The 17,199-nt window shown below is 38.4% G+C and overlaps 1 protein-coding gene across 1 annotated transcript in view; it reads left to right on the forward strand.

The window, feature by feature from the left end:
* gabrb4 (gamma-aminobutyric acid type A receptor subunit beta4) overlaps positions 1-17,199 on the forward strand; it is a 66,926-nt gene that overhangs the window by 26,964 nt on the left and 22,763 nt on the right. The window contains exons 2-3 of the mRNA XM_071915213.2: positions 11,833-11,900; positions 14,580-14,800. Coding sequence (XP_071771314.1) covers positions 11,833-11,900; positions 14,580-14,800 — 289 coding nt within the window. The remainder of the gene's footprint in view (positions 1-11,832; positions 11,901-14,579; positions 14,801-17,199) is intronic.

Consider the following 17,199-nt stretch of genomic DNA (forward strand, 5'->3'; position numbering starts at 1 on the left):
TTAAGCTGAAAATGCCATGGTGTTGTTGCCACTGAATTCGTGCTGTTGCCACTGAATCCAATCTGTGTTATTGTCACTGAATCCAATCCACGTTATTGTCACAGCACGTTAATCTGCGTTTCAGAGTTTGTGTTCATTTCGCAATTTTTGACGATATCACGTTAGACCTACTATGGGCGGTGCAAGAGGCTCCGATTGCATCTATGTTGTGGTCTGCAGCTGCAAAGTTTTGAACAGGCAAATCATGTATTTTTGCTGCTTTGGTATTGCCTTTCATAACGTTACATTGTTTAAACAACTTAACTTAGCTATCTGGCAAGCACTAATTAGGTAGTATTAATTGAAAATAAACAGAAAAATTACTTGACAGCTTATCAACGACGCCAACGATGGATGCAGCCGCTTCCCCAAGCATTGTTTTCTATTCCTGTAGTCTTTCAAAAAACAGTTGCAGAGAACTGGGAAGCTTTGAATGGCTGTAATCAATTTCTCGTCCATTTTACACTTTGCCAGGCGGAACTTTTGTTCATGGAACGAAATCACATCAGTAGGGAAACAGGAAAGCGTGGATATCTGAGTGACTGTTGATGGCTGATGACCGCGAAAAGTTCTAACATGGCCAACTTTTCTCAGCTCCACAAGCTTAGCTCTATAGGAAATTAATGACTTGTTGATTGTGTCGCTTGCAGTGTGAATGCACGATAATGATAGCCTCTGTTGCCATAGTGAAAGCTAGAGGATAAATTGTGTGCCCTGCCATGACGCCTAGCTCCAGATGCTGCCATGCTGTAGTAAAGTCTGCTGTTGCGAAGAGCATCTCAATATCTTAATATGCCCTGACTAGATTTTAGATGATGGTTGGAAAAAAACTGAAGGCCAAAAATACCACATGGAGATTCTCCTGCTTGGCTGGCTGAATTTGGTGCCAAATCATGCCTGTGTGCTCTAAGCTTCCAGACAAGCCTGGTATTCCACCTTTTTGCACTGTTGGGTAAAGTGACCAATTCCTTTCTAAGTAACTTAACAACCTCTGCACTGAAAATGTGCAGAAAATGTATAAAATTTTTGGAAATCTTCCCTTCTACATTGAGGAAGCCAAAACTGACTAATTTTAAATTCTAAACAGATTTTTTTCTCTCTAGGAATAAACTGCATCTTCCATGCTAACTTCATAAGCTTCCACAGAAATCTCAGTATGTTGTGATTTTTATATGGCTGGTAGGGGACTCCATTAGGCCCTGGGGCTGATGAAGCCCTTTCCTCACCTCTTTCACTTGGAGTGGCTAACATGTGGCTAACATATCATTTCAATTGGTTGGATATCTGTGGGCAGCCCTATCTATACCTTTCTCTATCTGTATTATTTTATTGTTTAAGTGGTCTTCTAGCTGTAGCTTTGTTTCCTGCAGGTTGACACTCTTCTCTTTACCAAATAGCCTTAACTAATTTAAATGGATTTCTGCAGAATGCTACCCTAGCCTGTTCTTTCTTTCTTCCGTTTTGCCTAAGATTTTCTGCTCTCCACAAAGCTGCCAACAAATTCTTCAGTACTCTCTTGCTCGCTATCTACTGCCTTCCTGCCTCCGTGTTATTATCAACTATTGACTACAGGTCCGCAGAGCAGCCAATATTGGTGGTTGGCCATTCCTGAACTTCTACAGATGCACACTAAAATGGAACTGTTCTACCAAAGTGAAATTTCACTTTAAGAATATCTTCTTGTAAAATTTGAGTGAATCCGTTCCTTTCATCCGAGAGCCGTGCCCTGTTTGGCAGAGAGGGATGCTCTGGGATCAGTCAAGAGGGGAAACTGGCAGACAATCAAAGATCAGCATATCGTTTACATGCTTTGAGGTGACTGAATACTGGATGCATAGTTAGATCAGAGCCTGACTTTATTATACTGTTTTTTTTATGCTCTATTCTGTTTTAATGTGCCACATCAATATCCAGCCAGCCATCAGACAGCAGTTGGAAGTTGTTCCTGCTGTGGGAGATCAGGTCAGAGTTTGATGTTGGCAAACAGCAGCAAGTCGCAGCATTCAGTGGCTTTTTGCGAAAGCACTGGGAAGTGTTGATATGGTAATTGCACAGAGAAGATATGGCTTGCCTCTGGACATTGTTATTCCCCCATCTCTCTCTCTCTCTCTCTCTCTCTCTCTCTCTCTCTCTCTCTCTCTCTCTCTCTCTCTGTGCCTGAAATCCCACTTTTGTGTGAATTGGCTGAACAGATGAACAAACCAAAAGACAATAGTGGTCTAGAGGCCATGACTAGGATATACATGCTAAATTAAAAACATAGTGAAGGAATAAATTGATTTTAAACAAGTAAGTCATAATTAAAACACTGGCATTTTGGGGGTTCCCTGTGACTCATTTGGCACATATCACATACTCAAGATGTTGTGTGTCTGAATCTGGCAGACAACCTTTGTCAAATGTCACATTCTTCCATCCTTCCTGTCTCTGTCTATGGTACACAAACAAAGCAGATATACCATGAGCATAATCTTTAAAAATGTTAGCACTCTGTTAGATCTTCAGTTGTTAGTGTGTGCAGGAATTATTTTTAAATCAGTATTCAACGGAGAAAAAATGGGTAGTATATCAGGCATTTGCCCATACAGTGTTGTTAAATGTTGGTTGACAATTGACGGAAAAATACTTATTTGAGGATGTAAAGGTTATTTTGGAGAAGTGTTGTTTTTCTTTCAGCTCGTGAAGTGCAATTGCAGGTAGCGGTTTTATTTTGAGAAAGCTGTGGTGACAAAGTGGATGCCTCTGTTTCACTAAAGCAGGGTCAACATATGCAGAGAGTGAGAGCAGGAGAGAGAGAGTGTAAGAGAGAGAGGGAGAGCGAGAGAGAGAGGGAGAGAGAGAGAGAGAGATTTTGGTGCTTTCTGTTTTCATCTTGCGAACGAATGTACTTTGACATCTCTGGGGAAAACTGTTACTGGTTGCCTTCACAAAGTGCGATGGAAAATGGCCCTACTTTTTCCTTTTTTTTTTTTTTTTTAGAAAGAGATGGGTCAGGGAATATGACAAAGCTTCAGGGCATTTAGCGTAGTGGGAGGAGTGGGGTAAAAGAAAATAGGATTACAAAATATAAGAGAGAGGATATATGGGCTTTTCCAGTCAAGTGGTTTGCTGGTTAATATTTTAGTACCGGTATTTGGAGAAACATTGTAATTAACCGATATCTCCAGGATAGGCCCAGGAAGAAGTAATCTTTGAACTATTTAGAGGAAATAGGGTGCATCTAAGCAATGGTTATGGATTTGAGTCAGTCTCACACAATCACTGTTTTAATACTTATTTTCCCCCCACAAATAAAGAGCTTGGAATGCAGTCAAGAGTACAGAGATCATCCGTTTGTGTCAACAGAAGATGGAAAACCTTTTGACTATCTAAAATACACACCATCTCCCACTTCCAAAGTGGTTTACAAAGATCTTTTATTCACTTTCCAACCATCACTGTTGTACTCGAACAGGAATACCACTGACTTTCACCTTTGAAATATGTCTCTATGTCATATTTCTACATCCTGTGACAGTATTAGTGAACAGTCACTACTGTCTCCCTGGAGACTCCCGGGGAATATGTCCTGACCCTAATATGTAATGTCACAAATACGCACAGCTGAGCAGAGAATAAACTAAAAAAAAAAAACATGTGAGTGACATTATTCAGGACAGTTACTATTACAGTTTTTTTTGATTGCTAAGACACATTTCTTGAAATTTTGCTCCATTTCCCCAAACTCTAAACACAAATGCATAACTGCACACTCATCTTCACAAACTTCAAACTTCCATGTCAAAACCAAACTCTCCACTCAAAACCATGTAATCTTACATCTAAACCAAACTTTGCCTCCAGACATCACACAAAAGCCATCAAATACACAGACACTACAAAACAGCCATTACACACTGGTGAGATCAATTCAAAACACTACCGTAAAAACCTGTTACTGCAATGAATAATGGAGCTTATGTTTTTCCCCAGAACAACCTCTTTACATGATGAACACAATATAAAGACACAACACATGTATACATTTTCAAAATTTTTAATTCCTTACTGTAATGTACTGTAGTAAAATAAACTGAAATTGAGTGAAAAAGTAAATGTACTGTAAAAATATGCAACTGATAAAGAACGTAGAATACAGTAAAATCATTTCCATGTATTTACCAATATAAACCAATGAAAAAAACAACATTTTGTACATAAAGAAAGAAATCGCATTTATTCTGCCTCAGCATTCCGTCTCTGGTCTGGGTCAGGCCAGAGATTCTCATGAACATCACATCACAAAACAAGTGAACTGTCCCATGGCCCTTTTATCTATCTATCCTGAGCTTCTGATTGGTGTGTGAACAATTTTGACTCTTAGTGTTTCCACCTGGGGAATTGTGTGTTAATTGGGTTCGAGCTGTGATGACTTGAGTTAATGATATTGAATGCCAGTGCTTTCTAAATGAGCACATGGTGCAGCCAGTGATATATGAAGGGATCTGTGTGTAGAGTTTTTCACAAAAAGTTCAACAAATCTGAATCATGTGTGGAAACAGGGGAATGGTGTTTATAGTTTTGGGAAATGTGTCTGTCTTTTGGTAGATGGCGTTATGGTTTGGGATGTTTAGTTAATAGGCCCAGTTATAGTGTGTAAGCGATCGAGAAAAACTGTAATAGATAATTAGCAGGGATAAGGGTACATTTTTGGGTTTGGAGCAAAGCTTAAAAATAACAACACTAATAATATAAAACTAATTTGGTCCAACATCAGATGAACCCACCATGTATCTGACTTCTCAGATTCCAGTCGTCATTTTCTAGATTGTCACTTTGGGAGTTGTTCGTGTTTATAGAGTATAGCAAAGAATAACAAATATGAAGTCTTAAATGTTTTGCCTGCGTTTTTTGGGGTAAACCACTCCTGAAATATGTACTAAATGTGTGTTTGGTGAAGAGCCAGCCATATCAAAATTTCACAGATAAATTGTTTCAACATGAACTAAAAGGCTCTTGCACACCTGAAAATTCTTGCGACTTGTGCGTAGGAAAGATAATCCACTAAACGCGACTGAACAAGAAGGCAGTTCTACCTGATGAAGGTCTGAGTGCTGAAACATTGTAACCTCTAAGTAAAAAGACTGCAAGTGAGTTGACAGTGTGCGGGACAGACAAATTGTTTCACAAGAGCAAATCTCTGACTCTGTGACTGAAACGCACCTGATGAATTTTACCCACCAATTCAAGAGCTCTGATAGGCTAAATGTGCTCAAATAATCAAAGTACTGCTTAGTGAAAATACATTTTCATTCGCTTCTCCCTTCAAACAAGGCCGTTCTTGTACTAATGTGTTCATTCCTCTCTCTGCTCATAGAATATACAATGAGCTCCATGCTGTAAGTATCCGGACCGAGACACATAGTTGTTTTGGATGTATACTCATATTACACTTGATAAACACAATAACTATGAGGCTGAAGTGCAGACTCATACCTTTAATGTGAGTGTACTGTTATCCATATCAAATAATCACTAAAAGACGTACAGCCCTCTTTATTCCTTGTTTCTCCATTTCAGTATTTGGACAGAATAATATTATATTCAACAAAATATAAATTTCTTCTATATGTTGTAAAAAATATTTATGTGCATTTGCAAAATTTGCAAAGTACTGTATCTTAAGCAGATTCAGCAGGGAATGAAGGTTGGTGCAGATCTCTTCTGGTCAAAGAGAGACTATGCACAAACGATGTTGAACTGTGTCTATTCTGTGAAGCTGTGCACAGTGGACCATAGCTGCCTGCACCTTATCCCGATGTATCACACAATCCTGCGCAGAGATAAAGTGCTCACCAAAAAATTAAGAAATGTACTGATGATTCCTCCCTGACACTTCTGTATGAACTGTATGAGCTGTATGAGCTGTATGAACTTCAAAGATATATTTTAAGACTCATGCAATGCCAGTGACTAACTCACTGATGCTGTTAGCTTCTGGCTGTCACATTGTGCAGATGAGATTGCGAGGGTGCTCTGTGATAGTAATGCTGCATAAGAAAAGTTGTGCTGAATAGAAAAGGAAAGGCTTTCAAACTGAAAATAAGGACTTTCAAAGTGGAAGGTTTCAGAAACAGTTCAAATTTGAAATCAGGTGAGCTAAACAGATGTACAAGGACAAAACTGAAAAAAACAAAGAACTAACTAATGAGCAACGCAAGTTCAGTAAGGAAACTACCTGGCTTCAGCTGATTGGACTAATTCACCAGCGTGCCTTTTCAAGCGAACCAGTCAACATGCACACCCTAATGTCAAGCCTTAGAAATGACACATACTCACTCACTGTTTAGCTCGCCATGCAGACTGCGACTCGTGAGAGTCTTGCTGCTTTTGTTTTGCTCGTGCTCAAGAAATCTTGCTTTGAGATGGGCAGAAGATGTAACATGGATATTCAAATCCAAACCCAGATATACACCTTGAAATAACAAGACCAATTCACCTCTATCCAAACCCGCTGTCGGAGCTCTTTTCTGGCAAATTAAAGTCCGCTCACCCTCAGAAGGTTTGTCAATTGTCTTTACATGCATTCATACGCCTCTATCTGTCATTGTTCAGTTGAAGAAAGCTTTGTGACGTCCAAAGTTTAATGTCTGTCGTACAGTCTTTAAGAGCATGAAGGCAACTTGTATCACTGTACACACATACAGACACATACAGCCCAGAATCATCAGCGTAGCAATTAAAACAAATATTACGTATGTGTATGAATGTGTATGAATCATATAATCAAGTAGGAGCATATAGATGGAGACCTTGGGACCTTGAAATAATCCACAGTTAAGTTGCGAAGATATAAAGCTACCCAACAGTTGATTCAGATCCATGAAAAGTGAACAACATGGGACAATTAATAACCCTAATGCTATCCAAAACTAAAAGAATGAAATTTGGGCCCTAATTTTAAATGTGAGACATTTGGAAACCAAGACCCACATCAATTGATAATCAGCAGGCCCACCAAAAAAAAGATCTCTGAAAGAAAACCATAATAAATGTCCTGTCCACGTTACTCAGAAAGTGCTTTGCTAGCCGCCAAAGACGCTAAAAGTCCTCTGTGAAAATAATCGATCAGTTTGTGTCAAAGATACTAACAAGAATTTATTTGACCATCTATATTTTGGTTATATTCACATATATTGTTGCACATGTGGAAAATAGAGCTTCCTATAGAGCCCAATATATTTCACAATACCAAAGGACCAATGTTTACAGACCTTACAAATGTAAACAAAAAATCCATGTAAAACAGTTGGGTTTCAGCAGTGCCATATGCTAAACATTCATACAGTTACACACATTCACACCTCCCCCACAGCTCCCCCGCATAACCACAATATTATACAGCAACGCCACTGGAGCAGTTAGGGGTTAAGTACCTGGTTCAAGGACACCTTGACAGTAGTTGTTGAGGGAGGAGAGGAGCATTAGTTCTTCACCTCTTCCGCCCAGATTTTTCCGACCAGGATTCAAACACAATTGAACAAAGAGATTGTCTTTCATTATGTTGGCAGACTTCCCAAAATGACTTGCAGTTCCAATGTTCTTTGGGATTGGCTCATTTTATCCAGGAATAGTGGGCATACAAACTGTTGTGAGCTGGCTCACGTGAGCTTCATTGACACTATTACTGGACATGTGTTTAGTTTGTTCAGTGCAGGGATTTTAGGTTTAGGCCCAGCACATGGAAAACAACTGGCCGGTTTGAGGTCTTTAAATGTTCACCAAGAATAAAGTTTGAGAGTTTGTGTTAGTGGGAGATTAGGACCTCTTCCTGTAAAGCCGTAATGTACTATATATTTTTGTCTTGTATCCCTTTTGATTGAAATTTAGATTTGGTCACTTTTATGAATTGAATCACTCATTTCAAATAATCATCAAAAGAAAATATGGATTTGTTTGTGAGTAAGCAATCCCTAATTTTGAAGGAATTTGGGAACTTAGATGTGCGAGCATGTGAAATTTCTGGGAGCCAACCTACAGTATATCTTGTAAAGCAATTACAGTTGGTAAAATTAATGGGGCTACTGTACAGTGCAAAAAATTTAGGGTTAGGGTTATATAGAGTACCTGTTGTACTGTAAAGTGACATCATCTGGTACCAAAGATCAGCCAATAGCAGATGGCAATTTTAATAGCATGCTTTTTACCATTACATGTCAGGCTTTACACAGATTTGGTTATAGATATGGTTAGTTTATTATACCTCTGTATTATACATGTACATAATGAGAGAACAGTAGCTTTGGCCAAGATTGTAATATGCAATATGAGAATACTGATTGGTTGCATCCAATAGAGCCTAAATGAGTAGGCTTATGAAATGAAATATTAAATTAGTCGGCAGGCTTGGTAAGAGTCTGAAAGCTTGGTCAACATGGTGAAAGCATGTGGCACTCAGATTTTCCAGCTCTACCTGGAGCACTTAATAATACACTTTACTGAACAGCTTTGAAACATGTTGGGTGTTAGCATGGCATGTAATGCATTGTTAATTGCATTCACATAATAGCAAAGTTTCAATATCAGACTCAATATGAAGCAGAAGGTGTTGGTAGATTGAACCATGTGTTAAGCTCAAGCATCAAAGGTAATATCCCTAGCTAGTCAGACATACCTTAAACCAGGAAATGATCAAGGATTCAAATGTTTATTCTATAACGCAGTTTTGCCACAGGGGAGCAGTGGATTCACTGGAGTCACTACCCTCGTGTAGTTCTTCCAAATCCTACTGGAGGTATGATATCAGTGTCAGCATATTGAAGATTTGAGCAATGGTTTCAGTTATTAAGTTGGTGGAAACTTTTAGAAAACAGGGACAAGTATATCAATTCCTGTAGATTTGCTGACATTAATCTGACATAAGGCTCCAAACACATGTCTAATAGTAAGAAGGAATCATAATTAGCAAAGGGAGCAATTTTTGAGTTGGCCTGACAGGTATTCTGATTGTAGGTGATTAAAGCATTGGTCCTTTTGAACAAAACATGTTCAAAGATACAATGCTGATTGAAGGCATCAATTATTTCTTTCTTATCAGTAACAGAGCAAGCTGTAATGGAGATTTCATAAGGTAAAGAAGGACAAGAACTTGAGTTTGATAGTGACTTAATAGACCCAGAATTGAGCAGGGACATTATTGAAAAAAACAATTAATGTTGGCAACAAAAAATGTTGGCATGCTGAATGTGAGACTTACTACAGTGATGCACACTACTATCAGCAGACTTGACTACGGGACGTACGCCTGTTGTCTACAAAACCCACACACTATGCAGAACACCATTTTGCAAGCCAGTGATTCAGAGAAAAGAGATTGCTATAGCTCTCATCACTCCTTTGAGCAGGAAATAGGCCTGAGAAAACAACTTGGTACACATCTCTCCAGTGCCAGCTAACAAGCAGAAGCAATGGCTATTAATTAATTCTAGATTATTGGTCATTCCAGATTTTGTTTTTTCTCATAGCACATAATGAAGTCCCCAATCAGTAAAGCGCCCCTGACTTGGAGCATTATGAAGGTAAAGGATACTGTAATTTATCTTGGAATTCAAATTTTGTGAGAAATTTATGTAGAATAATCTTACAAAATTCCTGTTGGTTGGGTAAAGATCTATTCCTTGTCATGAGGGTTCTCCTAATCAGGTTCATCTCCTGTCTTGTCATCATTAGATGTAGGCTCCTAACGTCTTCTTTTTTATAAAAAGTGGAATAACTCTTTCATTAGAAACTCTCTCGAGTCCGCTGACATTCCCGCATGCACATACAAATGGTCCTAATAAAAAAACACTGAAACATTATATTCTCTTTACCTAACGTACATATTCCCAAACCAAGAACTCTCAAAAAGCTCTTATTTAACGTTGTGCACAGATATTAGCCTAACTAATGCCACTATCTATACTCTTTTCACAACTAGATCTTTTGTCTCTCTCTCGCCCCTTTGATACACATTATAGACCGGCTGGGTTGGTAAACATGGGTGTGCTGTGTGCAGTTTTCAAACAGTTACGTCCCGTTGCCGTTTGGGGCCGCCATTGTGCAAACTTGCCAAGTGCAGCTTTAAGAAAAAACGTAATAGTTCTTGAGGGAGAGACTATCCTTTGGGAAATGAGGAGTCTGAGTGGAGGGAGCATCTGGTAGATGCGTGGGCAGTTTGTGTCTGCTTCCTCTGAGCTTGATAGCTATTCCTGCTTTTCACAAGGAAAAAAAACATATTTCTGTTTGGAAAGATGATCAGTGAGAGGTGCTGATGTCAGATATCTGGCGAGACAAAGGTCTGTGAAGGTAGTGGGGAGAGTCGAATGGACAGATCACTTTATATTGTTTAGTGCCTGGTTTATTTGAGCAGAAACAATATCAGTCCATTATATCATAATGATTCTAGCTTATGCTTATTTCCATAACAAGTCCCTAGATTTGTTTATTTTCTTAAGTAAGTCAGTTATTAGTGATTACATGATTGAAAAAGACATATTTTCTCGGCTTTTCTGAAAGCCACTGAAATGCTCCTTCAGTTTGAGACTCTTAGACAAAGACTTCTAGAAATGGATACTCTACTTTGTCACACTTTTTGGGGATGTTTGGGTTTGCCTGCTGTGGGTTAGCATGTCTTCAAAGCAGGAGGCTCCTCCAATGGTGATGCGAAGAATGAGCCTTTTCAATATCAAGAAGAGTCCTGATACATTCCTCCATTGTAGTGTGGCATGTAGGCAACATTGACTGCGGGTACATGGGGACTGTGAATGGATTATCCTTGTAAACCCAAAGCTGTCTGAATATTGGAGTGGGCTGAGTGTTTCTATGTAAGTGAGTCTATGTGGACAGCTGTTTACATGTCTGCAGCATGTACTGCAATCAGTTAGTTGGAGTATACTCTGCTTTCTGCCATGCACAGTTGGCTCTGCCTCTTCTTTTACACAAATTGGTAGCCGAGAAATTAGTACCGATGAGTGCATGTTTGCAGTGCTGTCACATGTGCTTCAGAGGGCACATGACCTTTGCATACTCTCTTTCTTGCATACATCCTCCAGATTGCAACAACAGATTTGGATTTGCTTTATCGCACGCATATTGTATGCATATGTATGTATTTGTTCAGTGGTTTGCTTAAAAACATCTTTCATTCGTTCATCAACAGATTTGAACATGTCCATAATCTCCCACCGCATGTTCTTCTTTTAATTATGAATCTTGTCATCTGGTGCAGTCTATTTTAAAGAAGAGAAAGCCAAGACACTCTTGTGCAAAAGACAAAAAAGCCTTCATTACTACGGCTACAGCTAAACCATAGCTAACGTTTTTTAACCATGGATAGCCATATCCTTGTAACTTTTACACAAACCATTTACCAATACACAGAATCTTATGGAACTATCCCTTTTATTTATTTGTTTATTTGGTGGAAATAAAACTAAAAGTTTATTGGCTGGACTGTTCCCATAAAGGTTAAATTTGTAATTTTCAACAGTAAGCATAAAGTATAGGTGGTGGATAGGCACCTTAGGGATGCTTTGTACAGTATAACGTATTTATTTATAGCATAAGATTGATACAGTCCTAAAATAAAACATGAATTATGCTGTGGTTTGCAAGAACAGCATTATTATCATTGCATCAATGTACTTTACTTGGAACAGTTGATTATTCAGACATTGTACATTGACATTGTACTGCTTTCAAAAACTGTCCTTGCGTGAAACAATGTTTTTGTACTTTTGTCAGCATCTGACTTCAGGGTGTCATTTGTTCCCTCAGGTCCTCCAGTCATCGTAGGTATGAGCATCAACATAGCAAGCATCGACTCCATCTCAGAAGTAAACATGGTGAGTTACAAAGCTCCTTCTCTTATTAAACAACTTTTCACTAAATCGAACCTTAGTTTTCACAATAAATCTGAAATTTGACTGGATGTTTTTTCAATTATCTGCAACTACTGGTCATTCAATCAGATTATCAACCACTGTACAAGAAGTACTACACGTCTATATTCTTGTGCTCTTGCACATACTTGAGAGCTGTGAGAAATTCAGGCTGAGTAGTATGTTTTAAAGAAGGCAATATGGCTGCTGTCTGAGCAATGGCGTCATTTTGTCTCTAGCACTCCCTTTTTATTTTACTCAATGTGACACAGTCAGTCACACTGTAGCTCACTCTTCCCAGATGTTGGAGTAGCTTTTTCTATTTTGTGTTTCTCTCTCTCCCTCTCTCCTCTCTCTCTCTCTCTCTCTCTCTCTCTCTCTCTCTCTCTCTCTCTCTCTGTTTAAAGCCACAGCAGATTTTGTTTCTAACATTTTCTTGATTTGCTTGAGGTATTCACTCTTGTGCAAAGTTGTTCTTCTGTTGTATGAGTAAATTATTGCAGATTAAGATGTAGAGTGAGAACACTGGGTGCACTTTTCATTAATAATGAGCCAAAACGTATATTATATGCTCTTATCACAAGAGCTAAAATATTTCTGCTAAGGCACTACGCATTTTAAATCAATATGAGGAGGGTTGAGGAAAAAAACATTTTAATGGCTCAAACAAAAGGTAGATAAAAAGTCAGCATGCTTTTAACTGCTGACAGTTTCCGGGGACAGTACATAGTCAAAAATATTTTTGTTTTTAAGTCTGAGTTTTTCTCAACCCTCCTCATTTTGATTTAGAGTGCCTTTCCTCAAGTCTATTTTTGAAATCACTCTTATGTTTACTGACTAATTTGATTGGAGAATTGATTGATTTGTTGTTCATTACTATTGTTTATTGTTTTAAGTACAAAGCAGAAAAGGTTTCAAAAATACATTTGAACCGCATTTATTGCAGGAAAATATGGAATGACTTACCATGAGCACATTATGTCTCATCACTTAAATATTTGTCTGCAACTGCTTGAAAACCATACTGTATTTTCATTAAAAAAATGCCTGTGGAGATCTATCAAGGTTAATCTTTCAGTTAGATTGCATTCTAATATCTGATGCAAACATATTTTTATGGAAAATATGGAATACCCTTTTCATATAGGGCAACTCTACAAATATAGGTAATTTTATGTATAGCTGAATAACCATTCACATTTGCTCTTAGTCAAGTAGCGACAGCCTACATCATGGCTCACTTGTATTTTAAGATAATTATACTGAAACCAAAATAATTGGCAGCATTTATCATCTAATACTGTCAGAGAGAAAACACTAAATTGAACTTAACCTCATTGGTGGTGTTTTATCCACTAAAGTATGAATATTCATACACTTCTTTGATTAAAAATGATATTTTTATCGTCTTTGTTGGTCATTTAGTAGTTATTGAATCTGCAGTGTCTCTCCCCTCAGCCTTGTTTTGGGTAGATATTTCCCAACCCCAGTCCATTTTATGTTTTACTGCCTCGGAACAAGATTGTTACCATGGCGACACAGTAAATGGAGCTGTTGTATCCTACATGACCAAAGACAAACTTTTTGATTTTGATGATACAGTATGTAAAACTAGAAAGGCATTGAAAATGTGCGCATCCATTAATTAAATTTAATCAAATTTAAACTACAAATGGTGAGATTTAACATCTCTCATAAGTTTGGTATCATGGTCATTTGAAAGATTTATTGGTCTGTGTGGGTTTAAAATGAAGCCAATCTGGTGGAATAATATATATCTCTCATGGGCCTGATGGTAGACTGCTTTGACTAGAGCGGCAATGTGAAGCGTTGGTTGGCAGAGGTTATATCTCTGCTTGAGCTTTTTTTTTCTTCCAATTAGATACTATACAACAGTGCTGATGGGGAAATATTCCACTGACACTAGATCAATTCTTAATCGAATGTGGGCATTGATTCTATATTTGAGCTCTGTGATCAAATTAGAGTTATATTACAGCCACTGTTTGGCATTCAGCTTTATTTGTTGGTTCGCTCTCCATGTCCTTTATCTACAAATGCTCAGCACTTTAGTTTTTATCTTGCTTGTGTAAAAAGCAAAACAATTTTCATTATGGGAGGTCATAAAAAAAAGAGTTTCTGGCTCATGACGCATACATTTTTTCACTGCTACTGTACCACTATCAAAGTTGCCCGTCTTTATTTTTGCCCTTTTTGAAATGACTTTTTTTTTTTTTTTCATGACAGTTAATAACACACCACCTTGATGATGGTACTGCTGGTCAATTGATTAAAGAACTCACACGTAGAATTGTTTCCAATATAATACCATAAAATAATGTGCCTGTGATCTAAATCAAGACTTAGTGTTACCCAACACAGGAGGAACCATGTCCACTATTTTTTGATGGTACCACATTTTTTGTTAATTGTCACTCCAATGTAAGCGATGCAATTGTGTAATTTGGTTAGGCATTGGCAATAACCAATAAAAGAACACAGGAATAGTCTGGTGAGGTTGCATGATGTTTCACAGACAGATTTTGTTTAGAAAATTGTTATAGTAGCTCATGACTTGGAGTACAACGATGGTGAACTGCTTTTTTTGCCTTTGGGCTCATGTAAGTTTTTCTTCCTTCCTAGGACTACACCATCACAATGTATTTCCAGCAGAGTTGGCGAGATAAGCGGTTGGCCTATGGTGAGCTGAACCTAAACCTGACTCTGGATAACCGTGTAGCAGACCAGCTGTGGCTCCCTGACACCTACTTCCTTAATGACAAGAAGTCCTTTCTTCATGGGGTGACAGTAAAGAACCGTATGATTCGACTGCATCCCGATGGCACTGTCTTATATGGGCTGAGGTAAGAACAGTATAAACTTTGCACCTTATCAGCCTGTGGGAAACCGCAAACAGAATCAGTTATACACAATCATATCTTTAAATGTATATGGGAGTGCATTTCATACACTCCATATATATGGTGCAGTGGTTCACATAAACATTTCCCCCTTGAATATGCGCAAGAATCCGTTTTCGCAATCACATTATAAATCCTTGGTCGCACAGGACAATCAGTCCCATTTAGAAAAGAGTTTCAGCTGGAGATATTAATTGTATGGATCTAACAAATACATACACAAATGCATCTATAATGGCGATATTGTTATTTTTTGCTTCTATTCTTCTTGCTTCTGCCCCTGCGCTCTGACACCTCTAAAACACATACTGTACATGCAAGTGTCTCTCAGAGAGATATGTTAAGAAACTAATTCCTAATTACACAGTTTGTAATATGGCAACCTAGTGCTCTAAATTCATAAATACAACTAAACCAGTGGATATTTTGCTTCTTCATTTTCCATATTCATTTATTTTTTTATTTCTGGCAAGATTGAATAGAGCAAGTAGAAGCCACTGAAAATGAATTTTATATATATGAGGAAAAATCTTTCATATTACTTTTTCCTACCATTGTTCCCCCAGTTTTCTAGAATTCTAGAGAAACAGTAGCCTCCCAAACCAGTCGCAAGTTGCTAGAGAAATAGCAAATACTTGATTAAATATTAGAACAGAGGAAATAACTACTAGATGAAACCAATTACACATAGGCAACATAGAGCCACCTAGAGCAACGTACAACAACATTGTCCCTCTCATAAGTGCCCACAGGAGCGCTTAATTGATGGATACAAGGGAGGGGTGACTGTTTACTGATGAAGACCCATACATGCTCATGATACCCATGAGTTGCTTACAATGGTTTATATGGCTAGATTTAAGGGTGATTTAGTTTGGATGTTCATTAGGTTTAACTAGATTCCTGCTGTTTTTAACATGTGCTTCTGACATGTGGCAGTAATAAGTTGCAATTAAGGTAACTTGAGCTCACCTGGGGCACCAGAAATGTCAGGACCCCAACCGCTAGTAATATTTGGTATTGCGCTACTCGAGACAAATGGACTATTTTTGAGACATAGAGGTGTACATTCAATCCAAGATTATTTGACCCAGACAGGCTAAAAAAAATGTTAAAAATGCTCACCACCTAAATGTCCTAGTTGCATCAGTGTACCAAACTAGACAATTCAGTCAACAGTGATTGTGCCCAGAGGGACCCATCCAAAATTCCCGGGAGACTGCTAAAAGTAAGAAAGTGTCCGGGGGGCTTGTTCAGATGCTTTGTTTTCACATCCAACAATTTGCTGCTTTTCTTAACAGTAGTCATTACAATAAAATAGTTTGATGGAGGCAAAGAAAAAGGAGATGTGTTTGTTTGATAAACAAAATAAAGTGGTGGTGACATGTTTTAGATCATTTGAAGTAAAACATTGTCACTGCACTGTCCTTATTTACAAATTCTAAAAATCAGATACTGACAGAAATAGAGATATGACGCAGAAAAGGGTCTTTATCTTTTCTGAGTCTTCGGATCGGGACTATAAAGGGCCCTGAGACTGACTATTTCTATGCCCACTACCCAAGCAGCCCTCACACCTCATCATAAACCCATGTTACTGCACACAGGTCTACTGTTACCATAAGCTACAGCAGTAATGGGTAACTGGCAGGTGGCATCCAGCTCTTTCACCCCCTTGAATCTGTCCTCCAGATCATTTTTCAGCAATGCACAGTAATTAGCCAGCGCATAATCTACATGTAACTGCGATTTTAGTACCTTTATGACTCTCCAGTATGCATGCACTTGGTATTGTTTGAACATTTGACTCTCCCCAAGGGTAGTGTGAGCATTTTTGAGGTACAGAAGACATAACTGTAGTAGTAGTAGTAGTGGTAGTGTCAATTTAATCCATTTGGATGCCAAGCCTCTAAAGTTTGACCCCTGAAGATCTTCTTAAATGCAGAAGATATTCTCCCTCGGTTTTCTTGGAAGGACTGCCTGTTTGAATCTATCCCAGGCTGTGCTACACTCTTGAGTGTGGTAAAATACGAACTGTGGACATTTCACACAATCACATTACACACACTACTGCACCTTGTGCTGCACTGGGTTTGTGGACTCTCACCTATCTACATCCATTCACTAGGGTTCAGTGTGGAATGTGCTGATGCTGGTGTTCATGATTTATTAACCTGATTTTCACAGCTTTTAGTGATTTAATTGTGTGTTGGGTTGTGCTGAATTGTGTTTTTTGTGTTGATCAGCCGATTCTATACAAACCGACATCATCTCTGCTTTACAACTGTGTCTTCATTTCTTACCCACTGATCTTGTTTTGAGCCCGGACTGATCCATTCCCT

This window comes from Centroberyx gerrardi, chromosome 11, assembly GCF_048128805.1.
Source record: "Centroberyx gerrardi isolate f3 chromosome 11, fCenGer3.hap1.cur.20231027, whole genome shotgun sequence".
Lineage (NCBI taxonomy): Eukaryota > Metazoa > Chordata > Actinopteri > Beryciformes > Berycidae > Centroberyx > Centroberyx gerrardi.